A 26539-nucleotide genomic window follows, 5' to 3' on the forward strand; every position below is an offset into this window, starting at 1 on the left:
TGCAGGACTGCTAAAAGAGATCCTTGTCGAGCTTGACATTGAGTTCGATGAGACCGATAGGATGATGGAAAGTTTGGAGGGGCAGAAGCTACTAGACACGAAGACGAAAGGGATCACAGCGTATGCGTGCGAGCTGCTGCATTACGGGTACAACGTATCCTTGGAGTTGCTGAGGGACACGACGCGCGATCAAGCAACGGCTATACTCGAACAATTCATGGAACAATTTGGAGGGACGCATGACGCGACGCACCCGGTGACGACAATGGAGAAGCTAACGTATATTTTCGACAGGGACTTGTACGAGGAGCGTTTCGGGATTGGAAACGATCCTTTCACGGCAACAGAGAAAAACCAGGGCAAGTAAATAAATGCATTCTATTATGGACATCAAATGAAAAAAAAAAAACCGAAAACCTCGATGAGTAACGTAATTGTCAATGTTTTCGCAGGTACGACATTGAAAGACGCGAGCCTCGAGATGAAGGAGGAGCCTCCACTGAAGCGCCCGCGCAAGGGAATCGCGCGAGCCTCGTCGTCTACTGCATCACGTGCAAGCCCAACAACAGAAAGTACATAGGGAGCACGACGGACCTGCCGCAGAGGATCAAACAGCACAATAAAAAACCACCGGCGAAAATGAAAGAGGACTTGCAACGTTACAAGCCCTTTGAAGAAAATTTCGAAATCAAAGTTTTGGAAACAACAGACACCGTAGACAAAGCACGAACTTTAGAGCAGTACTACATAAGGAGCCACAACACAGTAGGTCCATTAGGTTACAACACGCTCGAGGGCCATCCGGCCAGAGCGCGGAAGTACTATTTCCTAAAGCGTAGGAACATAATTTGACCCAAAAAATATACATTTGTGCCTTCGAAAAAAGGGATCCAATGAAGTTGCAAATGGTCTTGCAACTTTTGTCGTACATGCAATGCAGCTTTGGGTTTGGATTTTTCCTGTCACACTTGCATGCTTCTGGCTCAATTTCGTTTAGATTTATTATTTACACATTTCTGAAATACATCTCCTCGTCGTTCGCTCGAAGTGGAATGACAATAGATTTGCTTACAATGCAAAGAATAGGAATTTGTCTTTCTCCGAAGAACATCTCCAAAAAAGGTTACATGCAATTGAACAAGATAGCAAAAAACAAGATAGCCCAGCTGGACAAGCACTCTAGTTCTTAATCCCAAGCTAATTAAGGTGGAGGAGGACATGACAATCTACAAAAACTATCAAAATCTCATAAGCCTTAGTAAGAAGTCGTAACGGGCGATAAAACTGTTGCTTAAGATGTGATTAAGAACGTGTCTTTGTGCGAGAGAACAAAGTAAGTGTGATTAAGAACAAAGTATTGATTAAGAACAAAGAGTTGTTTAAGAAGTGATTAAGACTCTCTCTGCGAGAGAGTGGCTTTTTGGCTTTGTGCCGGCTCTGCAAAAAGCTCTGGTTTTTTCTCCACCTACTGTTACTGTGTTCATCGCCATCGCCATCGCCATTGCTTGCCATTTCCTTCTCCATAGCCATATACTTCCTCCTTCCTCTCCTTCTCCTCCCATTTTCTTGCATCAATCGCACGCTTCCCCATTTGTTTCCTCCCTCTTTTCGTTTCAACCCACCCCCTCAGCCCCGCCCAATTTTGTGCCTCTCTTGCACCCTTTCACCCTTTCCTGTCGAAGGATCTCTTTGTCATGGGCCGGCGCCAGAAGCGAACTGTACAAATTCTCCCTTGCACTATTGCTGGAGGGGATGAGGAGGGTGTTTCTTAGCAGACAATGCGGTCTAATGGAGCGGCGGAGACCTTTGCGTCAGGCATCGAGCAAGCTGCGGCTGTTTGAAGCTGAAGGTAGAGTGCCCTACGATGGAATGAAGGTAGAGTAGATCAAATCTCGAGTGTTTACCCAGTCACATGAGCTCAGGGTGGGCGATATCATGATACGCAGTGTTTCGCTTTCCGCACCGAGGCCAGAACCGAGCGCCAGGCCAGATGCTGTGGCCTTGCGGCGTTGGGTGCTGGCCCTATGTGCCATCAGATTTGATTTGGAACAGGGTCAGGTGGTGGAAGAGTGTTATCCGGCTGGAGCTATCAGTGCAGAGGAGGAAGTCGATGTCGCCTTCAGTTCATTTCCGGACTCTATGTCACAAGCCCACAATCGGACCAGTGTCTACGATTGTATGTTTTTCTTTCGTATTCGGAGGCGTGGAACAATTTCAGCTAATTCTCAAACGGTGAGTGTGCGGCGGACAACTTCTGCTTCCATCCCAGAACGTGTTAGTGACCTCACAGAGAGGAACTCAGGAGAAGGAACTGGAAGTACACCTCCATCGGCAGAAGCAGGAGTGGCTGTTCCCTCAGAAGATAGGAGTGCGGTTTCTCCTCCGATCCCTGATCGGTTTCTAGGGGAGGTTAACATCCGCCCTCGAAGGATATCCAGGGAATCTTCGGCTTCTTTTGACACAGGTTTGGATGGGTTTTTTGATGAACAAGGTGGACGAAGGTGGTCTTTACCAGGGTTTTTCTCAAACATGGTCTCTCCAACCACTATAAGGCCAAGAAGCTCCGAAGCTTCGGCCCAGTCTGACACTGTTCGTCGCAAAAACTCTGATCCAATCTTGCAGGGGGTCACGAATGGAACTGGTAATGCTGGAAATGGTGGTCCAGGAAGTGGGGGGCCTAGATATCTATATGGTTTTGTCTTCAACAGACAGAGGAAAGATGAGCGACTCAAGAGAGGAGGGGAACAAAAATCAGTCGTGATTCTGTCCGAACGTCCTTACTCCAACGTCTTTAGATCCCTCTTGCAGATATTGGGTCCTCTTTATTTTGACATTGGTGTGCAAGGTTTGGAGCAGGTAGCTGCATATGTTTCTAGATGGCCCAGCCCACTTCATGGTGCATTGATGGAACTGCCTGTTGGAAATGTTGCTCTTAGAGCACATCTACCACCAGCTCACACTCTCCCCCCTGGTTGTGGAACTCCCATGGATGACTTCACCTCTGCCATGGCTCCCACTACTCCTTTGAACCCCTCCATTCCACAGGGGGTCTTTCATGAGGCTGATGTATTTGGTATATTTCGGGGTGTATTGATGCAGCTGTGGGAGCTGTGGGAGCTTGTTTTGATTGGTGAGCCGTTACTAGTGATTGCACCAACTCCTTCCCAGTGCTGCGAAGCCGTGGCAGCCTTAGTAGGTTTAGTGGCTCCTCTACCCTGTAGTGTTGATTTTCGTCCCTATTTCACCATTCACGACCCTGATTTTTGTCTTCTAAATGCTTTAAAGGAAGGGGAGCAAGTCCCCCACATGATCTTAGGGGTCACAAATCTTTATTTTCTGAAGGCTTTTCGAAGCCTACCTCACGTTATTTCAGTGGGTCCTTCAATGGCCACCTCTAGCAGGCTCAGGGTTGTTACTAGGTCAAGTACACCGAATAACGGAGGCAATAACCAAGGGCGGCTGCAGTTGCAGTTACAGTTCTCTCCACTTAAAAAATTTTCCCCAACAAATCTGCTAAAGAATGCACGGGTAAAGCGAGATGGACCTCTTTGTCTCATGACTGAGCATAGGGAAGCTCTTTGGACAACTTACATTCCTACAACAAAGCCAGATACGGCAGTTCTGAATCGCCTTGTGGATGCTGGCATGTCTCCGCGAATTGAGGAATCAATGTCACTAGTGAACAATGAAATCTTGCATCGTCACTTTTTGGAGTTGACTACAAATTTCCTTGCTCCCTTTGGCCCTTACTTGAGGGCCACCATTCCGCAAGAAGGGACATCACCATTTGTAGATCCCCCACCTCTGACTCCATTTGATGCGCATGCATTTATTGAGGGCCTTGCTGCCAGGGGTCCAGGAAAGTTTCTAGCAAAGCGCTTACGTGCAAACTGGCTTGACCTTTACAGGTATATTCAATGCAGATTGTGAGTTCTTTATGCACTTTTTTGTTGTTTTGTTCAGCTTGTCACTTGCCATTATCTCCACTGCTTTTATACGCCGAAACAATGAATTCTTGTGATGCAGGAGGTTCCTGAAAGGACCCAACTTCATGCCATGGTTCCAAAGAAGGCGTGCTGTGGCTGAACATGAGCATCATCGCATATGGAAACAAGCCAGGGTTAAGGCTGATATACGGGCATTTATCTCAAAAATGTCAGAGGTTGAGGTGATTGATTCATTCAATGCTGTGGAGCGCCATTTGCTTGCTGAAATACAGGTGTGTAAATATGAAATAACATATGGAGGTTTCTTGCTTGCTTAAAACTTACACATCACCACACAGAATTTAATTTAGAATTGCTGAAGTCGTTTTAGAACTAGGATGCTGTTTGTATTTAAGGCCAAAGTTATTGAGGTTCAACACTTGAGAGTTGCTGATATCACTAGGTAGGGGGCTAAAATGCATTTGATGCAACCTTTGATCCCCTTAAAGTATTTACAAGTAGTTGGAGCTTGAATGACGAGAATGTGGAGTACTTTTTGATTAGCCTTCTCCTTTAGTGCTAGGCTTTGTCAAGACTGAGTCTGCCCTTCACCTCCGGAGTGCCAACTGGAACCCAATACGAAGAATGGATGCTCAAGTACGTGTGGGTGTGTGGGTGTGTGTGTGAGAGCATACGTGCTTCGTGGTCTTCTCCCACTGTTGGGCGATGGTGACGTTAATGGGGATGTCATTGTAGCTAGCCCCGTTATGCATGATGGTGTTTATGGTTTTCAACCTTATGAGTGACTATCAGAGATTGAAACTGCACCATGTTTTGTGTTTATCGAGGATGAGTTTGGGCATGTTCCTAGATTTATCTAGATATATGTCTTCGGAACCAAGCTCTTGATGAGTCTTCTCAGGTTTGAGCCGTGAGCCTTCTAGCTACCAAATTGCTCTCCTTTGCTAATGGCAAATCCCTCTAGTATACCTTTGCATCCATGGAATTACCTCCTTGACTACTATCTATATCAGAGGCACCACAATAGCAAACATCGCTGTGAAATTCAGCAGGCAAGAGCTGATCTGGAAAGGATTGCACTATGTGTTTTGTTTTTAGAGGATGAGTTTGGGCATGTTCCTAGATTCATCTAGATATGCGAATGAGACCAGGAGGTAAGAAGGGGATTTCACGCACTCAACTCCACAAGAACATATATGCCGCCTTGAAGGGTAACAGTAACACCAAGCGGGCCCAGGAGGTATTATGGCCTTTACAGGATCATTTGGAGAGTTGGGGAAATGGCATATTACCATCCATTTCAAAAATCCATGATGTGTTTCATGTCTTACTATTGTAAACACATGTGCGTCTGAATGTGCAAGTTTTCTCTAAGCTGCCACCTATGGATGAGGAGGGCCACATGTTAGAAAATAACCCAACAGAGGGTACACGCAGCGGAAGACTTATAGTAATGCTCAGGAGCTCACACAGTGTGGTGTGGGTGTGGAATCACAAACTTCTTTACTTATGTGCATTCAATAGATGTGCAGACTCATCAATAGACAATGAACCAGCCAGATAGAGAAACCACCAAAATATATATTTCCGTCCACAACTATGGACACAATACAAAAGAGACAGATCCAGAGTCCCACCAATGATGTGGTCCTCTGATCTTACCACAAGGTCCTTCTCCTATCTGCTGGCTATCTCTAGACTCGAGCCCGCGTGCTCCACCTCGAGCTTCTGTAGACTTTCCGTCCAGATCCCTTCCACCTTGCTGTCTTTGCACCAGCCTAGGTGGGCAGCACTCTGAGCTAGGTCTGCAGCTCTACAGCTCTCTTGTCTCCTTCTGGATAGAGACCCACAAGTGGCTGATCTGCTGCTCCTTCTGCTCCCTGAACTGCTGCTCCAAGTGATGATTAGTGAGGCCTCAAGGACCTCCTTTTATAGGGCCCCAAGGGCTGGCAAAAATACCGACCAGCCTGCAGCAAACTGGCCAACCAGTCTGTGGCTGGTCCAGCCCTATAAGGGCTCACAACCCAGGGCTTTTGGCCCCACACTTCTAGGGCCTTTGGCCCTCCAATCTAGGCAAGGGCCCAGCCCTATATAAAGCATGCCACTGGCCCCTAGCAGCCCTATTTGCTGCTCCACATCTGCGCCTGCACATCCTGCCATAACTGCGCCTCTGCCAGGCCCTTTTCCAGTTCCGTACAGAGCCGTACACCCTGTAGATGTCAGCGTCCTGTGATTGCTTTTTATTCCGGGTTCCTTGTGCTGGCTACTGCTTCGCCTTTTGCTGCTGCAGATCCATCCTAGCTCCAGGTACCCTCCATCTCTTTGATTCTTGCCCACAGCTCTAGATGTGCTGCCCACATGACAGCCAAGATGCTGTCCATGTGGCAGCCCCATCTTATCACTCAATCCCTTCTGGCTCTTGTCCACATGGCATCCAATGAGATGCCCATGTGACAAACACTCAAACCCTAGGTTCACCCCCCCCATGCTCTCCTCATATGGGGGCTAGATGGGGAGGTGACCTTTCTAACACCCCCTCTCACCGACACATCTCGGCCCAATGCCAACACGTCGATGACGATGCTCCAGTAACTCCCTGGTCGTAGTTCTCTTGAACCTTTCGGTGTCAAAATCTTTTCCTGGCTTTTCATCCAGTGGCTCATGCTCCACCAGGTCTAGTTCCACCTCCACACACCATCCTGATACACAAGTCCATCTTTGGTAGCACCTCCTAGCACCACCTCCTTCAGTCACGTTCCCGCCTTCGAACTCGAGCAATCCAGCCGTCACGATCTTCCAGTCTTCCCCCTCATAATGAGTGAACAACCTGGAGTCTTCCAGGCACCATGCTCTGAGGGTCTGTTTCAATAGCCGTCACGATCTTCCAGTTGTCCCCCTCATAATGAGTGAACAACATGGAGTCTTCCAGGCACCATGCTCTGAGGGTCTGTTTCAACCCGTCCTTCCTGTGGCAAGGTCTGCAACCAATGAATATTTCCAGATAACCTGGACCATGAACTCTCGTTGAGTTCTCAAGCAGGTACTCTTCTGGCTTCAGTACTCTTTGTCCATCACCTTCTAGCAATCTGCGTCCGAGATTTGAAGAAGCACCAATACTTCCCCTTCTGCCTTCGAAGAAGGCCAATTCCTTCCAATCTCGTATCACCTGAGACAAATGAAGAGCAGAGTCTCTCCACAGCATGCTATAAAGGCTCAAATGCAAAATATCAAATACATACCAGACTGTTGTACTGCTTGAATGTTTGCCTTGAAAGCAAACTCCCAAGCGCCTGTGTAATCCTGTATTGTCCCCTTCTAAACTCCAGCATCCATCTGACCATGAGACCCCAGGGCCTTCCATGGAATCCACCCTCGTGTCAGTGTCGACAGCCACACACCTGGAAGGTACCAAGCGCTCCATGCTGTCCTTCACCTTCACAAAGGCATCTGACTCCTCGTCGACCCACATCTCTATGTCAGACATCCTCACCATGATTTCTGGATCAACATATCTGACCTCGGTAACATTCTCTATCTGGCTGGTTCATTGTCTATTGATGAGTCTGCACATCTATTGAATGCACATAAGTAAAGAAGTTTGTGATTCCACACCCACACCACACTGTGTGAGCTCCTGGGCATTACTATAAGTCTTCCGCTGCGTGTACCCTCTGTTGGGTTATTTTCTAACATGGTATCAGAGCGGTACACCCTGTAGATGTCAGCGCCATGTGATCGCTTTTTATTCCGGGTTCCTTGTGCTGGCTACTGCTTCGCCTTTTGCTGCTGCAGATCCATCCTAGCTCCAGGTACCCTCCATCTCTTTGATTCTTGCCCACAACAGCTCTAGATGTGCTGCCCACATGACAGCCAAGATGCTGTCCATGTGGCAGCCCCATCTTATCACTCAATCCCTTCTAGCTCTTGTCCACATGGCATCCAATCAGATGCCCATGTGACAGACACTCAAACCCTAGGGTCAACCCCCCCATGCTCTCCTCATATGGGGGCTTACAGATGGGGAGGTGACCTTTCTAACACCACATCCTTCATATTCCATGCAGACCATGTGTGTCAAATATCGGGTCTTACATAATAAAGTCTACATAGAGTATCTCATCAAATGGAAGGGCATACTTGAATATGAGAATCATGGCATCTTGAGAGCATTGTGCAGGAGCACCCCCACCTCTTGGCAGATTGATGAGCAGCATTTGCTGCCTTAGTGGAACATCCACCGTCTATGAATTTCCAAGGCAAAATTCTTTGGTAAGGAATGGCTGTATTGAAGGGGGAAAATAAGCTAAGTTGGGGGGTTCATTTAGGCTACAAAGGAGGACGTGGGGGAGCACTACAGGATGTGGGGGAGCACTATAAAAGCCTCACAAATCTATTGCTTCCTCCTTTCAGCCTCCATGTCCATCTCTCTCTCTCTCTCTCTCTCTCTCTCTCTTTCTCCTAGCTGTCTCTCTCCTTTCCTGCCTTCGCTCCTACTACTCTATCGTCTCACTTCACCTCTGTGATCTATTCTTCCTTACTGATATGCCCCATTAGCTACCATAGACTTGAAGCCTAGCAAGCCCTCAATAAGCTTTGTATTGTCTCTCTAAGGTGGGACAGGGGGAAGTAGCAAGTTAAGGAATTGGTCGAGGAGAATTTCAGTTCTCACAGCACTTTCATTTGCCTCATCAGTGCTTCGGGTTAAAAAGGATGATGGTTTTGACCAAGGTTGACCAAAGCTGAAGTTCATCATTGGAGAATTTCGACACGAGTTTCCGAAGAGATGCAGCCCTACAGGTGGTTGTGAAGTTCTACATTTTTCCCCTTGGGGTGCTTTGAGGCTGGAGAAGCGGGGCAAAAGAATTGTTGTTGCACAGGGCATACATTTTCCCATCTGATGAAAAGGGGGGTGGTTGTGGGTGCTTCTGGTTAAAAAGGATGATGGTTTTGACCAAGGTTGACCGAAGCTGAAATTCGTCATTGGAGAATTTCGACATGAGTTTGTGAAGAGACGCAGCCCTACAGGTGGTTGTGAAGTTCTACAGTTTTCCCTTTGGGTGCTTTGAGGCTGGAGAAGCAGGGCAAAAGAATTGTTGTTGCACAGCATACCACCTGATGAAAAGGGGGGTGGTTGTGGGTGCTGTTGCATATCTGAAGGAAATATTGTTCACACATTTTATTATTATTAAATTGAACATCCTTCTTGTTTGAGGTACTTGCATTTGGAATGCTATGCATAATGAAGTTGATGGGCTACAGCTCTATTTGTTGGGTACTACGGCATATCTGAAGGAAATATTGTTTTATGAAATTTTATTTTTAAAATTTATTGTTTGATTTGTAATGCTGTGCATCATGAAGTTTATTGGCTACAAATCTGGGGACTCCTGCAATGCTGAGATTGCTTAGGAAGACTTCAGATCCTTAGATACAATCTAGGCATAGTCAAAGCGAGAACAGGGCCCTTTTTAATAGGATGAGAAGAAAGGCAGAATTGGGAGGGTTTTTCTCTCCATATGATAAGTTTAGAACCAGAAATTTGTATCGTGTCCTTTCCACTGGCATGTTTCTTTGAGGGCCAAGGTACTTCCTGATGATTATGTTGCCTGGAGCATATGTTTACTTTGGCTTGCAGTTCGATTCTGATCATACCCATAAAGATAGCAGAATGGTGTTTACCAATGTGGTGCCAACACCTATTTCTACCTGGTTTTATATTCTACTAGTTCAGGAGCTGAAGCTATTAAGAACCTTTATTTTCCTTCTTTGACTTGAGCATAGGACATTACAGAAATGTCCCCTCTGTTTTTGCTCTTTGATTTTTGGGAAGAGTGGAAGGCACAAGGGGATAACGAGATTATGTGGAGGAGCTTACTTTTGATATAAAAGTGATACCAATGCTGAGACTAGCTTCAGCTGTTCATATCACGGGCTGCTCACAAGAGGGTTGTTATTTGCAGTTGAGGGGACTGACACGTATTTGTTTATCTTCCCATGGTTTAGAAAACTGATTATCTGCTTCTGTGTTTTGGTTCAGTCCTTGCAACGAGCAGGCATGGGAAGCACAGATTCACCCATCTGCCAGAAGCTGCGTGGTGACCTAAGGACTATTTACAATGTGCTACCAATGGACATGCAGCAGCTGTTACTCTTCAATCCTCAGAAAGCAGCTTTGCTTCAAGGGAGCAGAGAGTTTACTAAGCTTCCAGGAAGGCTTTCTGTGCTTCTGTCGAAGGGCACAGAGTCTCCAGGTTCTAGTGCAAACACAGACCAGGGAAAGCTTAGCCAAGTGCAAGAGCCTCCTCATGATTCGCTTGATATCAAAAGGACCTGATTTTTCTCGTGTGGTGGTGAAGGAATGTGACTGTAATTCTGGCCCCATGCTTGATGGCTTTCAATGTATACGAGTTTCATTTTTCTGTCTTTTGGCTTATCTGAAAAGCTTTTCTTATGTCCCCCAAATTATAAGTTTTTTGCACATTAATGTTTGTAAGCGCCCAGCAAATCTGTTCATTTATTACTCTTCCTTAAATATGTGGAATGTGTATTTGAGCTCAGTGGCAGATGTGTTGTGCATGATTTACTAGGCAGTAGATTGGCTGCTAAGTAACTCTTGTTCTTATCATCTGTTCATATCATCACCATCCTCCAAATCTTTCTGCATGCGGATTTTGATGGTTACTTCGCATGATAATAATAACAATAGGGAAGTAAGAGTGAAGAACTGAGTGATAGCAGCAAGGTACTTTAGTGGAGAATTAACGCAAAGAATTCTCTACCAACTTTCTCTTTGACCAGCCCTAATAATATAGCTTGCTTTTGTACTACTTTTTGATTTTGGAGACCCTATGATGGTTTCATTTCTGTGCGAAAAATATTTGATGGTTTCGTAAGCCATGTTTTTAGTGTCCATGGATTGGGGGGTATATATTTTCAGACGTGTCATGCTGAGTGACTATGGCCACTACTTTTTGGGATCTTGCAGAAAAAGAAACTTCTTATTTCCCTCATGGTTACTTCTTTGCTCGTTGCTGTGCCACCACCTTCCTTCAAAGCATATCCACGTGTTTGGGTTTCACTTTTCTTTTAAATTTTAATGAAAATGTTCCTCAAAAGAGACCACAGTTGCAAAAATGTTTCCTTGCAAAACCTTGAGTTTATTATTTAATTGTCTAAGCCTAGGCCATAGATGACCTTTTAAAGGCATTTCCCCACAATGATTCAAACGTGTCATTGTTGATGAAAAGGTTTGTGAATTTGGGTCACAATTACTAATGTTTTCTTGCAAACCTTCGGTTTATTATCTCATTGTCTAAAGCCCAAGCCATGGGTGAATAGGGTGAATACCTTTCAAAGGCATTTCCCACCACAATGATCAAAGGTGTCATTGGTCCAATAGCACATTCTTTGATAGTGTGTTGATGAAAAGTTTCTTGAATTTGGGTCACAATTATGGGGCATACTACTTGCCTTAAAGCTTTTACTAGAAAAGCTAAAATATGAACAAAGAAGAATAATCTATGTATCTTAGATTCTCTATTCAAAATGAAGTTTCCTTATTTGTCTTGAGGATACTAAAGTTGAAAGTCCTTGGCTTCTAAGCATGGCAATTTCAGGATGTCTTCAAACAAAATTTTCAAAAGGATTTAAATAAAGGGGATCCAAAAAAAGACTTCATAGGAGATAGGCTAAACCCTCCTAAAAGGAAGTTGCCAGGCAAGCTAGAGGAGACTTCACCAAGATGAGATGATCACTCAACTCTTTTGTTGTTTGATGGTGGTGCACTCTTTTCTTATTTGGTGCTTCTTCCCACAACCTTCTAAGTCATGAATTAGCAAAAGAGCTTTGAATTGTGCCAAAAGATAAATAGTAGGCTCAAGAACCAATTGGAGCTTTCCAAAAAGTTTATGCTCTCATAGGTATATGGAGGGTGCATGTGATGTTCCAATTTGTAAATTGACTACCAGAAATAAGTGCTTAGCATCTAGCACAATGGTGAGATATTAGCATTGCAACAAGAGTTTTAGGAAATTTTATGCTAATGGTAAGCCACATGTAAGTTGTCACAAAGTTGTAAGAAAGGAATATGTGCATCTTTTGTTTGTCTTCATGACAAAGATTCTTGTGCGGGAACATCTTTTGAGCAACACCATAATGCAGATCTAGTCCTAAAAGTTTTCTCACTAGATACACCTCCTATAGAGTCAATCAATCTCAATGAAGAAACCTAAAAGCAAGTTTAAGAACTTTGTGAAAAGAAGGGATTCGTAAAACCTAACAGTTCCCCATTCTACTCTTCTATGCTATTGTCCTAAAGGAGAATGATTTTTAGGATGTATGTAGAATATAGAGCCTTTTTTTTGTGAAAATTGCGGGTTTATATTAATATATCAGAAAGTTTTGTAATAGAATGGATCCCTTCATTTTTTGTTTGTTTTGGATGTATGGACCATATCCCTTCTAGATGTTTTGAAACACTATTTGTATCTCCCCATTTGTGCCTTAGTGGCACAGAGATATACCTCTCAAGTATAGAGCTTTAAATAAGCATCTTAGTTAAAATCCCTCGACTAGATGATATACTTGGGGGTCAACATTTTTAATGCATAGATGTTAAAAGTACTACCATCAAGTTCAAGTAGTACATGAAGACATTCACAAAACATCTTAAGGACTACATTCAAATAAATGGGGTTTGAACGATAACAAATTTAGAGACTCTCTTGCAGAGTAGGAAGGAGCAACAACATACATCAAAGAGTCGGGAGAAAAATTAGATGGAGATGGAACCACATAGGGCATCCTATGTATCCGCAATAAAGAAAAACAATGTGGCATAGGCTAGTTTAGGGGAGAGAGAGAGAGAGAGAGAGACTCATTAAACTAAGGGAAAAACCAAAAAGATAGAGACAAGGTGGAAGGAGGAGGGAAACAGGACAACACATAGGAGGGGATGGGACAAGAGAGAGAAGGAAAGAAAGAAAAAGCCTATGAGACTAAAAAACTAGAATCAATGCGAGAGTAAAGCCTCTATGAGGGGACTAGAGGTGTCTATCACATCTCCAAATAGCTGCCAACAAATCAACTCCATGCATCAGGATTAGTCCCTAACATACGATGTGTGTCATGTATCATGTGTCAGCCATAATTAGCTAAGTTTGCCTCTAGAACATATATGAGATTTGTTGTTGGCATCCTCGGTTCCACTTTGTAGGATGCATTTGTGGGCAATGTGAGGTGACGTGATGCCGAGATATGGCAATGATTGATTATTACCTTGAATGGGGCGGGTACTCATGGGACCTTAGTCTAATATCCTTCTAATTTGGTGTGTCTAGAAGTCAGGGACATGGTCACAATCTCTCCTAGCTATCCGAGGCAATTTCCCATGGTGGGCACTAGGTCTCATGAGTTTGGACTTGAGTCAGTAGAGTGCGCGCATGTTTGGTCTAAGAAATAATGATTGCCCATATCCATGTATCCATGGCTAAAAGACAATGATCTCTCCCCTGGATTGCATCATATTAGAGCATCTCAATAAGACATCCTTGTCTGTCTCCATCTCTCGTATATCACAATGGTGTGGATCCTCAAAATCTATGGTGTCGTGTGGGTGCAACAATCTCAAGTCCAACTTGATCTAGAGTTGATAAGATGTAGTGCTTGGATGACGCCATCCTCACTGATGTCGATTAATCCCTATCATTCAAAGGAGAAGAAAGTCCATGGGATTGGAAGAATCCTCGCCACCTCCAGTGGAAGAAGTATTATACAGCTTTTAGGCACCAATCAGTTGATAAAGGGAAGGATTGGGTGGGTAAACGGAACTCGAGAGAGCGATTTTTTGGTTACAAATCTTTCTTAATAGTTCCATCTTTTGACTTAGGATTTGATTCTTGTGACTCCAGCTACAACTTATATAAGGGAATCCATGGAGGGTCATTTAATTCCCACAAATCATCAGATTACGATCATGATATTTGACAAGTACTCGGGCCACCTCCTAGAGTAGCAAAAACTGTTCCCATGGTATAATCATATGATACCCCAATCGAACCTATAGAATTTGTTACGAAAATTAAAATTAAACATGATCACAAATTCATGAATGACCAAAACCATAGAAACCAAGAACAAGGAAACAAGTGGGGGAGAGAAGAGAAAGAGAGTGCATGGGGTTCAATCTACCTCCCCTAGATGGTGGCTCTTGCTTCCCATATAGAGTATTTATAAATGTAATTCCAAAAAGCAAAGAGCCAATAATAGTACATCCAAAAGAATCCCTTGTCCACAATTAGAGGAATTGCTCAACATAGCTCCATGAGCTTAAAATATCACAAGGCTTATGTGCCCTCATCTACAATTAATAAAATAAACTAGCCCATGGTTTGATATTCATCACTTTACAATATGGCCCATGGCCTTTGGCAACCATTCAATACTTCTAAGTTCGATCAATCCAAATCACCTTCAGCATCTCTGTTCCTCATTATCCAACTCATCATCTGTACTCAAGCCGTCAATTGTGTTAGTTGTTACAATCAATTAATGAATCATCACAACAGCTTATCCCAAAACAATTGTACGCTTGATGTACAGACATCAAAATATACACCTTGTGACCAATTGCAATAACACCAATAATATTGACGACATTAGTATTAACATGGAATCACCCACAATACTAAGCATCTAGCCTGGCAAAACATAGGTAATTAGGCATCCCCACCTAAACCCCACATAGCATCCACTAGGACCCCCGCCACGTCCGGTGTGCTCCTATGGAATACTTTGCCATAGTCACACGACTAAAATAAAATAATTTCCAAAGCAAGAAATATAAAAAATACAAATCCGTAACATCCTCTTGCTTGGATTGCAACTGACCTCAGTTGTGTATTTTACTTTTCGAGTCAACGAGTAGAGATGTGAAGAGTACTCTCTTGGATATTCATCAAGTATCATCATGGTCAAAAATTTTCTTCAAGAGACCTTAAGCTCTCGTTAACCAAGAGATAATGAATTTAGCCAATTCAAAACTTATGAAAGTATATTTTTATTCTTATCCTATACCAAGAGAAAGTACTATACCACATCCATTCATTGCTTATGTTATTTTGGTACAAGTCCAAGCATTATATTTGTCATATTTCTCAATATCTATATCGGCCCATACCAGTATGATATTGAGAAATAATAACAAATACAAAACATAATTCTCTTTCCTTATGATGCGAGTAGCAATAAGTGACATATACTGGTGTATGTACGTCATTGCCTATCAAAGTTTTGGATTTAACTTAGTAGTTAGTAATAATCCAATATGTATTTTCTTTAGCTGCTAGAAAATACATAGAAGATACTATCTGAATACCAATTATTTTTCATTATCTATAAAAGCAATTTCGTAAAGAAATTACCAGAACAAAAGGCTTGCCAGTGAACAATCATGCCTTCCCTCTTGCTTAGCAAAAATGTCTAGGCTTTTTCTTCTCTTTAATTTTCTCCAATTCAATTCATTTTAGCAGAACACTTTATCGAAACATACCATATGCATCACATAATAATAATTTTGTTATCTACAATTAAGCTAGGATTGGCATCTACTCAAGCAGGCTATGAGGATACAAGCCCTCTAAGTAATTGTATTTCTTATTTCCAACATACCACATGATATACGTCTTCTCGTCCTTATCAATGCATATAATCATGCTTTTTTAATCATAAAAAACTCTTAGCTCACATAGATTATCTTAGATCCTATATAGGCTATCATATTTTATTCTCCTTTTCATGATATTTTAATATGATCTATCACTCTTCTTCATATTCAATTATTCCCTTTCGTCGCCATAGCATTCTTTCTTGTCTCTATATGAGTACTTCTATGAGAGTAAGAAAAATGAAAATATGGGAATAGATACGTATCTCCTTTGTCCTTCCAAATCTTAACTTGCTTGGTTGAGCCCCAATCAAATTTCTTTTGCTTCCTATTCAATCGTCGGTCTAATAACTTTGTGGTACAAAAGAGATTCCTCACAGAGCCTCTCTTTCATAGTGACCTCATCATATGCAACTTAAGAAAAGCAATTAAGTAAAAAGAAAGAAGAAGGATAAAAGATGTATCTAGAGATGCCTTGGTCGTCTCGTCACAACGCTTGTATGCTTGATTGTGTCTACTAAGCTAACAAGAGAAATTGCCAATTGTTGTCGAAGCAATAACATCCATATAGTGCATGTATTTGTCCTTGTTTCATCTGCAGCTCTCGATTCTTGATTTATTCCTATTTCTTTCTTCTAAATTAAATAGCCGTGGTCTTTCACTTAAGAGAGCGACATCCCTGTTGCGATTTTCATATGACTTCCATTCTTAAAATCACATGATCCTACTATTCCTTCAAATGTCATTCATTCTATAAGAATATGAATCTTTTCTATCATCATGCCCTAAGATTAAGTCATCTTTGGTCGTGGTTGTTCATCTTTCTATCCAAATAATGCTTCTACCAATTCATTGTGACAGTAGGCAATGAAAAAAAACAACCATAAATTTCTTACCTCAAGTCGAAATATAGTGATCTAGCCACTAAAAAGAACTGACGCATACCCTTTGAACAAGCCAATGTGGGATGTTTTTGTCAGTTGCAATTGTAGCGTTCATTTTCAAAGCATCTTTGATAACTTTTGTATACAAACTCAAAACCTAGCAATCAAGTAGTCGAAAGGATCAAAAAGAACATTTTGAGAACTACTGTGTCATCAGATTGTGTCATCAGATTCGGGGAAATCGTCTTGTTTTCCTCCCAAAGTCAAGCTAGAGTGTAGCCAGGTTCTGATAGCACTGTTACAAAAATTAAAGTTAAACATGATCAAAATTCATGATTTACCAAAACCATAGAAACCAAGAACAAGGAAACAAGTGGGGCAGAGAAGAGAGAGAAGAGTGACACTGCATGGGGTCCAATTTGCCCCCCTTAGATGGTGGCTCTTGCTTCCCATCTAGAGTATTTATAATTGTTATTCCAAAAAGCAAAGAGCCAATAATAGTACATCCAAAAGCATCCCTTGTCCACAATTAGAGGAATTGCCCAACATAGCTCCACGAGCTTAAAATATCACAAGGCTTATGCGCCCTCATCCAAAACTAATAAAATAAACTAGCCCACGGCTTAAAATTCATTACTTTACAACATGGCCCCTGGCCTTTGGCAACCATTCGATACTTCAATCAATCCAAATCACCTTCACCATCTCCGTTCCTCATTATCCAACTCATCATCTGTACTCAAGCCACCAATTGTGTTAGTTTTGTTACAATCAATTGATGAATGATCACACCAACTAATCCCAACACAATTATACGCTTGATATATAGACATCAAGATACACACCTTGCAACGAATTGCAATAGCAGTAGTAATACTAGAGACATTAGTATTAACATGGAATCACCCACAATACTAAACATCTAGCCTGGCAAAACATAGGTAGTTAGGCATCCCCAACTAAACCTCACAAAGCATCCACTAATACCCGCACCATGTCCGATGCGCTTTTATGGAATACTTTGCCATAGTCACACTTGACTAAAATAAAATAATTTCCATAGCAAGAAATATAAAAAATACAATTCCGTAACATAGTATCGAATAATCAGCTTAGGGTTTTCTCTCCCGACTGTCGGTATTCCCTCTGGAGCAATGTGGCTAATGAAGTGTGGGGATATGATCGTTTAGTTACCACAATAAGTCTATCTCCGTCGTTTCATCAATGTGGATCACCTCTAGAATTGCCAATAGAGCCTTTCCAAGCCTTCGTAATTCATAACTTAATTGGGCAACACTTCCCCCAAGTTAACATACTAAGTACTAATAAGCTCAATTGACCTGTCAACTCTATGTTCAGCCTTGAGGAATCATAATGGGTGGAAGAAATGCTCTCTATAGAAGTCCATCTTGGTTGCATGTGGCTATGGGGGGGAAACTTGGATGTACTTCTACCATAGGTCATCTTAGATGACTTGATGAATCTCCAACTGTTAAACAACACGAGGAGGGAACACTAATGAGTGTTCATACAACGGTAAATGGTTGAAAGACATGCATTGAATTTGAAACCATATGGAGATTCACGCATATAAGCACTACTCATCTCCCTCATATGTATAGATGAAGTTACATAAATGATGAGAGTGACCTCCATGGTACTCTTTACTGACTTGCATCTATCCAACCTAATTGTCCAACTTGGTTTAGATAGGTAATGATCTAGAATGAGGCATTTGTGTGGAGGGGTCTCATTACAAACGTTACTAGGATAATGTCTTGTGGGCACATCTTTTCCCTTGAATCATGCGAGACAACATCATGACTTGAAGCCTCTCAGAACTTGTAGCCACTTGAAATCATTCCACTCATCCTCTATGAGGTCTACTGTGCAAAAATGATGCCATGAGTCAAACTAAAGGATCAAAGAGGAGTAATTTTGTGTTCACATGCTAAAAATGGGCCTGGAAACACTCTTTGTCCAATTTGACAAGTAAGCATGCCCTCTAGTAAAGCATACATGTGCTATCACTCTCATGGGAAACATGTGGCATGTGAAAATGCACCCATTGTATATGTAGGATTTGATTATCCCAACTGACTCCCTTACTAAAGTGAAAGCCTAGAATTGAAGCTCAGCATCATTAATATTGAATATCATTAGCAGTTTTACACAAGTTGACCTCCATGTCTCTACTTTGACAAAAGGCCTACATAGCTCATTTGTAGTCCCTCTACTATGTCTAAAGTCAATAGTACATCATTAGCATATAGCATAGGTATGAGGAATCTATGCCAAAATTGATCCTCGGCCTCCTAGTATGTCCACAAAAGAGGCTAGCTCATCGATGCAAAGATCAAAATAGGGAGAAGAAGAGGAGGGGCACACCTACTTTACCCCATTAGTGTTGCTTATCTCCTTTGACAAGGTAGAGGAGAGGGGGCACTCCTCTTTCACCCTAGCAGTGCTACTCATCTCCTTTGACAAACCTTGTGTGGTATGCACATTGCTTGTAACTGCCTCATACAAAGCCATGACTGCCCATATCATGTCATGTTACCCAAGGCTTGAAGTCATGCAATGAAGAGAGAGAGAGAGGTGAAGAAAGGGGAGGGGAAGGGGAAGCAAGAAAGAAGCAAAGGGGGAGAACTCCATAAAGGCATGGAGTGTAGCACAGTGATGCATAAGAGAAATGCCCATATGGCTAATTATCGTTGAATATGCAATCATCATGATGCATAGAGCCATGCAACTGTCAATCCCCAAATAGCAATCACATATTGGCAACAATCTCAAAGGAATCTTGTAATTTGAGGGGAAACTCTCAAGAACTACTCTCATTTGTACACATCAATAAACAAGACATAGGGGGTGATTATTGGCTTTAAGAGTATTCACTTATTCCTTTAAAGTTTTTGTGCAATGACATCTTGATTTTTAGCAAAAATGACATTGTACACCAAGAGCATGTACGAATGGTATCCAAAAGGCTTATCGGATCATATCCTTTTTTATATTGAAAAGAAAAGTGGGTTCTTTCTTGAACAAATCTAACACTACATACATACATATGTAAAGATAGAATTAAAATGGATCCAAAACAAGTAAAGAAAAGAGTCGAATGGATCAATTTAAATATATCCATGATCTTCTTGGACTTTGGTAATGTTACTAAAGGTTTATTAAATACTTTGCCCTAGTGACAAGATGAGCAATGAACCAAAACAAAAGAAAATGATGGTTATTGGAGTAACCTCATCCCAAAATGCCATGTTGAAGCCCTTGAGAGTTAGAGACTTAACGATGAATAAGTAAAAGATGATATTTATGAGAAATAGCTTCTAGCTATTACACATGCCTTACAAATTTGTAAACATACTTGTTAGGCATTGACTTCTTGGTGAAAATGGACTACCAAAGCCTTCAATGTGTTATGAACCAACCCCTTTTAAGAGATAGGCCTATAAGAACATCTATCTTTTATGTAGTCCAACCAATTCTAAATCAATCGTGCATAGACTAAGAGATAGGCTTATGAGAAGGTCTATCTTTTATGTAGTCTTTCCATTTCTAATCAAATGTGAACAACCTAAAGAGAATGCTATAGTTGATGCACTTTTATAAAGATCTAGAGCTTAATAGATCTCCATATGATATCATGATAAATTAGCTCTATTGAGAAAGATATGTATTTAGTGATCATGATTTTTTACAAGTTTATAAAAGTTTATGTTAGGGGTTATCCACAAAGACTATATAGTCTAAATTCTAGATATACATGGGGGATTGTGTTATACTATGATCTCTATAAAAAGTTATTAGGAGAGTGTCACTAAGCTTGTTTTGATTATTAGAAATCACAACAGATGTTATTCACACAATCCCACCAAACCATGGTCCTCTATCTTGACTAAAAGGATGCTATCCTACTACCTCCGTGGCAATTCTATATACCTAAGCCTACGTGCTCCTCGTTAATCTTCGCTAGACTTTATCACTATGCCTTGATCGTTAATCATTGTTGCCATGGGAGACAGCCAAGGATTGATCCCTTTCCTGAGCTTTGTCTATAGCACCCAACTGCCTCTAGGTCCTCTTGGAAGTAGTCCCAAATCTTGCTGGTTTGCTCCTCCAGACTACTTTGTGTTGGCTACTATAGTGGATGATGAATGAGTACCCAAGGGAACCCTTTTATAAGGGCTGGAAGCCCCCAAAATACTGGGCCGACCTTGTGAATTGATCCACAGCCCTATGCTTGGGTCTATGGGGACCCTTTTCGGGTCTATGTGCTAGCCGACCTAGTTGGTCAACCAACCAGCCAATCCAGACTCTATACAAGGGCAAGGAGACTACCCCATCGAAACCTCTTTCCTTGCTATACCTGGCCTGCAAACTTCCCTACCTCGGTCCCCTCTTGGCTGACATGATTGGGCCCTAGAAACCCTACTAAAACTCTATCTAGTTGCTGAGCTACTAATGTTGCTTGCCATGCTATCCAGCCTAGACGTATCTGCCCCGTATAGTTGCAGATGCTAGCACCATTGTTCCATACAATTTCAAGCCTCCAAAGGAACTCTAACCTACCATGTATGTACTAAAGTGCACTATCCACAATATGTTGCCTATGTGGTGCCCTAACCCTAAGTCTACCTCCCTCACACTCTCCTCGCATGGGGGCTTACAGATGTAGAGGTGAATTTTCCAACATTGATGGACACAATGAAGGAATGTTACAAACTCCCTATGATAGACACAAAGATGTTATGGCTACATTTGTAACCTTAGATAGACCACTTATTTTGACTTAATGGCATCAGCTATGTGTTGCAAAACGACTTCTTTGCGAAAAATACTCATTTAATACCCACACAGGAAATACAAGAGGATCCTTTTGGCCTTTGCCTATACTAAAAAAGCCTTAAAAGCACAATCTTGATTGACCTTTTAATCACTATTATTATCTCATTCCACAAAACATTTGACCCCATGGTTGCAAGGAACTACTAGACTATCAAGGTAGGTCACATGATAACCAAGGTTAGATTGATCAACTCTAGAGGTGCATGTCAGCAATTATGCTAAAATAAGAGGGTATGCAAGCATCGGGACAAGTAGGCTTCAGATGAATCCACTTTATCTTGGACTAATTCTTCGTGCTATGGGCTACCATAGAGGAGGCAAACTATTTGCATTAGAGATTATTTTGCTGCTTTCTTGCCTAATGGAAGGCTAATATCCATGCAGCCTTGGATGACTTCCTCTGTATTCTATTCCAAACTATCTTGTACCTCTGATGTATCTCAAGACATTTTTGGCTGCATTCCAATGAGATTGCTTTGGATTTGCCATAAACTGTGCTAGTGAACTTACTACATAACAAATATCTAGCAATGTGATAGTTAGACATATATAAGAGATCCGATGAGCTGCCTATAGTACCTATCATTGACTATAAGCTTTTATGAATCTTTTGTAAGTTTCAAACTTTGTTCCATGGGAGTGGTTGCAATCTTGCAATCTACCATATGAAACTTCTTCAGGAGACTGTTAACATATTTTAGCTGACTCATGAAGGTGCTGTCTGAATCTCTCCAGAACTCAATACCAAGACAATAGTGCATAAGTCCAAGATCTTTCATGTCGAACTTTGCAGATAATTCTTGTTTCAATTTCTTGATAAAGCTATCCTTGCTTTTGGTCACAATCAGATAATTGAAATAGAAAAGTGCAATAGTAATGTCTTCCCCTTGAACTTTGTAGTAGAAAGTATGATCTGCATTGGATTTCATGTATCCTAGATCAGCAAAATACTTGTCGATTCTGCTATACCAACTTCTGTTTGCTTGCTTTAAGCCATAGATACTTTTCTTGAGATGGCAGACCTGATTCTCCCTTCTTGGTTCAACATAACTTGTTGGTTGTTGCATGTAGACTTCCTCGTCCAAGAAACCATTGAGAAATGCATCGAGCTGGTACACATTCCATCTACTGAGTGTCGCTAGTGATATCAAGAACCGTATGGATCCATCTTTGCTCTACTGCAGCATAAGTCTCATCATAGTCCTGACCATACTGCTGTGCAAATCCTTTTGCAACTAGTCTGGCTTTGTATCTTTCAATACTTCCATCTGGATTGTACTTCACTTTGTATAGCCATTTGTTTGCTATGGCCTTCTTGACAAAATATGAAGAGGGGAGAGAAGAGTGGAGATGAGGAGAGAGGGCACAGCTAGAGAGCACGCCACAAATGACTAACTGTACACTAGATTTAGTTTAAAATGTAGAATATATACAAACCCATTTAGGGTTAGGGTTAGGGTTTGGGTATCTAACCCTTTCCTTTATAGCAATCTATATGTGTTAGTGCTATGCACATGTAATAACATGTTGTTGAGCATGGTCTCACAACACCTTCCCTCAAGATCAACATCATGAAGTAGGCCTTCCCTCAAGATGATGATTCTATGGAATCAAAGGACTGAACATTACATTCCATCACACCCCTTTAATGGGAATGTCCTTCCTCTGATTCAAACCAAGAGCTTGTTGGTGTTTCTCAAAAAGCTCTTTATCGAGTGGTTTGGTAAAGATGTCTGCAACATTCTCTTTGCTATCACAATGCTGCAGTGTTATGTCACCAAGTAACCCTCTTTCTCTAATGAAGTCCTGTGTGACATCAATGTGCTTTGTCATTTTGATTCTTGGCCGATGCTTGAGCCGATTGATTATCACAGTATATTGTTGGCTTTGATTCATCAAAGTAATTTCTTTTAGACAATAGTCTTCTCAGCCATATAGCCTCGCATGCACCTATAGTGAGTGCCCTATATTTTGCTTCAATCAAAGATAAAGAAATAGTTGGATGTTTGTTTGACAACCATGATATAGCACCTTGACCAAGGAAAAATGCATATCCTTATCTCGATTTCCTGGTCTCACGATCTCTGCCATAGTCACTATCATAGTATCCATGCAACCATGGATGACTTCCTTTGTATTCTATTCCAAAATGTCTTGTACCTCTATTGTATCTCAAGACTCTTTTGGCGGCATTCCAGTGAAATTGTTTTGGATTTGCCATAAACTATGCTAGTGAACTTACTGCATAACAAATATCTGGCCGTGTAATTGTTAGATATATAAGAAATCTGATGAGTTGCCTATAGTACTTATCATTGATAGTAGGCTTGTCTAAATCTTTTGTAAGTTTCAAACTCTGTTCCATGGGAGTGGCTACAATCTTGCAATCTGCCATATGAAACTTCTTCAAGAGACTATCAACATATTTCAGCTAACTCATAAAGGTGCTACATGAATCTCTCTAGAACTCAATTCCAAGACAATAGTGCATAAGCCCAAGATCTTTTATGTCGAACTCTGCAGATTAGTCTTGTTTCAACTTTTTTATGAAGGTATCCTTGCTTCCATTCACAATCAGATCATCTATGTACAAAAGTGCAATAGTAATGTCTTCCCCTTGAACTTTGTAGCATTGAATTTCATGTATCCCAGATCAGCAAAATACTTGTCGATTCTGCTGTACCAACTTCTGGGTGCTTGCTTTAAGCTGTAGAGACTCTTCTTAATATGGCAAAGCTAATTCTCTCTTCCTGGTTCAACATAACTAGATGGTTGTTGCATGTAGACTTCCTCGTATATGTAACCATTGAGAAAAGCATTCTTGACATCGAGGTGATACGCATTCCATCTACTAAGTGTCGCCAATGATATCAAGAACTGTATGGAATCCATCTCTGCTATTGGAGCATAAGTCTCATCATAGTCCTGACCATATTGCTATGCAAATCCTTTTGCAAACTAGTCTAGCTTTGTATCTTTAAATACTTCCATCTAGATTATACTTCACTTTGTATACCCATTTGCTCGCTATGGCCTTCTTTCCTAGTGGAAGGTCGCATAATTCCCAAGTATTATTCTTGTACAAGGCATCCATTTCTTCATTTATAGTAGTTTACCATTCTGGCTTGTCTACTACATCTTCGAAGTACAGTGACTCTTCTGTAGCCATGATAGTAGTCATAAGAGCACCGTTGATCGATGAAAGAACAACAAATAATTTCTTTTTCTTTTGTTCTTTTTATGTGCTAGGTTAGATGCATCGATGTAGAGGCTGATGTGCATGTAGGAAGTGGATTTTTTAGCAAGGCTCAAAAGTGAGTGCTACTTGCGTCATAATGTGCATGTGATGTGACAAGCGTGTAGAGCACAAAAAATCGAGCGATTTTTCCTTTCAGAGCGTCCTCAAATTCTTCCTGGATCAAGAGATACAACTTGATCTAGGTGGAGGGGCAAAAAGGAGTGCTAGTGATGAAGTGGCACTCAGGCTCACATGCAAGGGTGTGCCTGCCAAGGGATGTGCTAGTGGAGTAGTGATGATGTGACAACTAGGTGCAGTGGCTCTATGTGCCTTGCAGGAGGTAACTATGCTTGACAGGGGATTGCCATGTGGTAGTGCTGAGGTGGCACTAACTAACTTAACCCAGGGTTATGTTGATCCAACCATGGTTAAGTTGACTAATCCAGGATCAGGTTGACCTAACTAGAGTCAGGATGACCTAATCAGGGTTTGACTCGTCAATGATGATGTGGCATAGTGATGTGGATGCTGATGTGGTTGGTGGCGTGGCACTGACAGTTGGACTACTGATGTGGCAAGCGATTGCATATAAGCTGAGCTAACATGGCACTTGGAGAGGATAAGGTGCACATGGCACACTATAGACCAAACCTAGGAGTGGTAACCCACGTGACACGTGTCGACTTGAGGACCAACCAAGATAGATGATGAAATTTGTGGAGATTCACCGAAATCTTTAGAAGATTCCGTTTGATGGAATCAATGACGGAATTCTCGCTTGCGTGTGGTCTAGGCTATGGAAGGCATTCTAGAGAGATTTCGACGCTAGGCTACTCAACAAAGAACCTGGAATCGCTACTAAAAGATCATCTATTTCGAGATGGAAGGGCGCTGACTCTGAAACATACGTTGAAGCCAGTGTTGAAAGATACGTTAAAGGAGTCTTTGCTCATCTACATGCGGGTCTATTGTCAGAGGGTCGCCTGTAGCTCATCTGGATGGTGCTTGGCGTTTGTTGGAGATCCACAGCTATGGCAGAAGGAATAAGGTCGAGCTAGCTGTTGTGGGCTTATGCACAGAGGCAGTGAGGCAGCTTTGTGGCTATGAAGAAGTTAATGTCATTTAGAGCACTGGTAGATGGCAGGCTACATTGGAGCTTGTTATGTGCTAGGAGTGGTTGTTGACGCTACTTCACAGAGAAGTGCGGCGCTCGACTTAGTTGTGGTTGGCTATGTTGTTGATGAGCTGTTATAGAGGTGACCCATGGAGCCGCTACTACAAGCTGACTGTGTGATGCTTCAGTGCCTTTTGAAGACGCTCATAGGCCTAGATTGCCTTGTGGGATGCTATTTTTTATGGACGCTTTGCACATGGATGCTATTTTATGTTGAGGGACAACTTTGACACATTGCAGTTAATGCATTGATAGTGTTATGCTCTCTTGGATGAGATATTGTTGATGCATATGCCCATGGATGGTGTTTATGCTTGAGCCATTTAGCACTTATTGGCATTTTGGATTGCCATTGCAGTTGGCATTTTCTTTTGGGCCAGATTTGCTCATATGGATGCATAGTACATGCACATGAGTCAACTGTATCTTTTGATGCTTTGAGCTTTGAGTTTTGGTGATATTTCACTCTATTGTGGCATACACATTTGGGTGCACTTGGTATTTTGTGTGATTCTCTCTTGCAAGCACTAGCATTTGGGATTTTGCTTTATTTGCATCATGGCATCCTCTTCCATGTCTGAAAAGGAGTTTTTCAGCATTAAAAAGTTTGATGGGACAAACTTTTCTTTGTGGAAAGAATAGATAAGGGATCTGCTTATTCAAAAGAAGCAGATAAAGCCCTTGCAAGGTATTGCAGCTAAGCCTGTAGCTATGTCCACAAATGAATGGAATGAGTTGGATGCATTGGCAAAGTCTACCATTAGACTTCATCTT

At 41.8% G+C, this 26539-nt stretch overlaps 1 protein-coding gene across 1 annotated transcript; it reads left to right on the forward strand.

Annotated features, from left to right (window-relative positions):
- The first annotated feature begins 1430 nt into the window (after nucleotides 1–1430).
- Nucleotides 1431–10370, forward strand: LOC147906115 (polarity axis stabilization protein). The gene is made up of 3 exons (XM_087376566.1): nucleotides 1431–3908; nucleotides 4027–4219; nucleotides 9985–10370. Exons 1-3 carry the CDS (start codon nucleotides 1936–1938, stop codon nucleotides 10279–10281), a joined length of 2463 nt encoding a protein of 820 aa, XP_087232692.1. The 5' UTR covers nucleotides 1431–1935; the 3' UTR covers nucleotides 10282–10370.
- Nucleotides 10371–26539: the final 16169 nt, after the last annotated feature.

The sequence above is a fragment of the Dipteris shenzhenensis genome, chromosome 1, assembly GCF_047967505.1.
Source record: "Dipteris shenzhenensis isolate YYH24624 ecotype China chromosome 1, Dip_SZ_1.0, whole genome shotgun sequence".
Lineage (NCBI taxonomy): Eukaryota > Viridiplantae > Streptophyta > Polypodiopsida > Gleicheniales > Dipteridaceae > Dipteris > Dipteris shenzhenensis.

Coding starts and splice junctions, on each gene's coding strand:
- LOC147906115 (XM_087376566.1), top strand. CDS start 1,936: ATGATACGCAGTGTTTCGCTTTCCGCACCGAGGCCAGAACCGAGCGCC. Junction 3,909..4,026: donor AACTGGCTTGACCTTTACAG/GTATATTCAATG, acceptor CTTGTGATGCAG/GAGGTTCCTGAAAGGACCCA. Junction 4,220..9,984: donor ATTTGCTTGCTGAAATACAG/GTGTGTAAATAT, acceptor GTTTTGGTTCAG/TCCTTGCAACGAGCAGGCAT.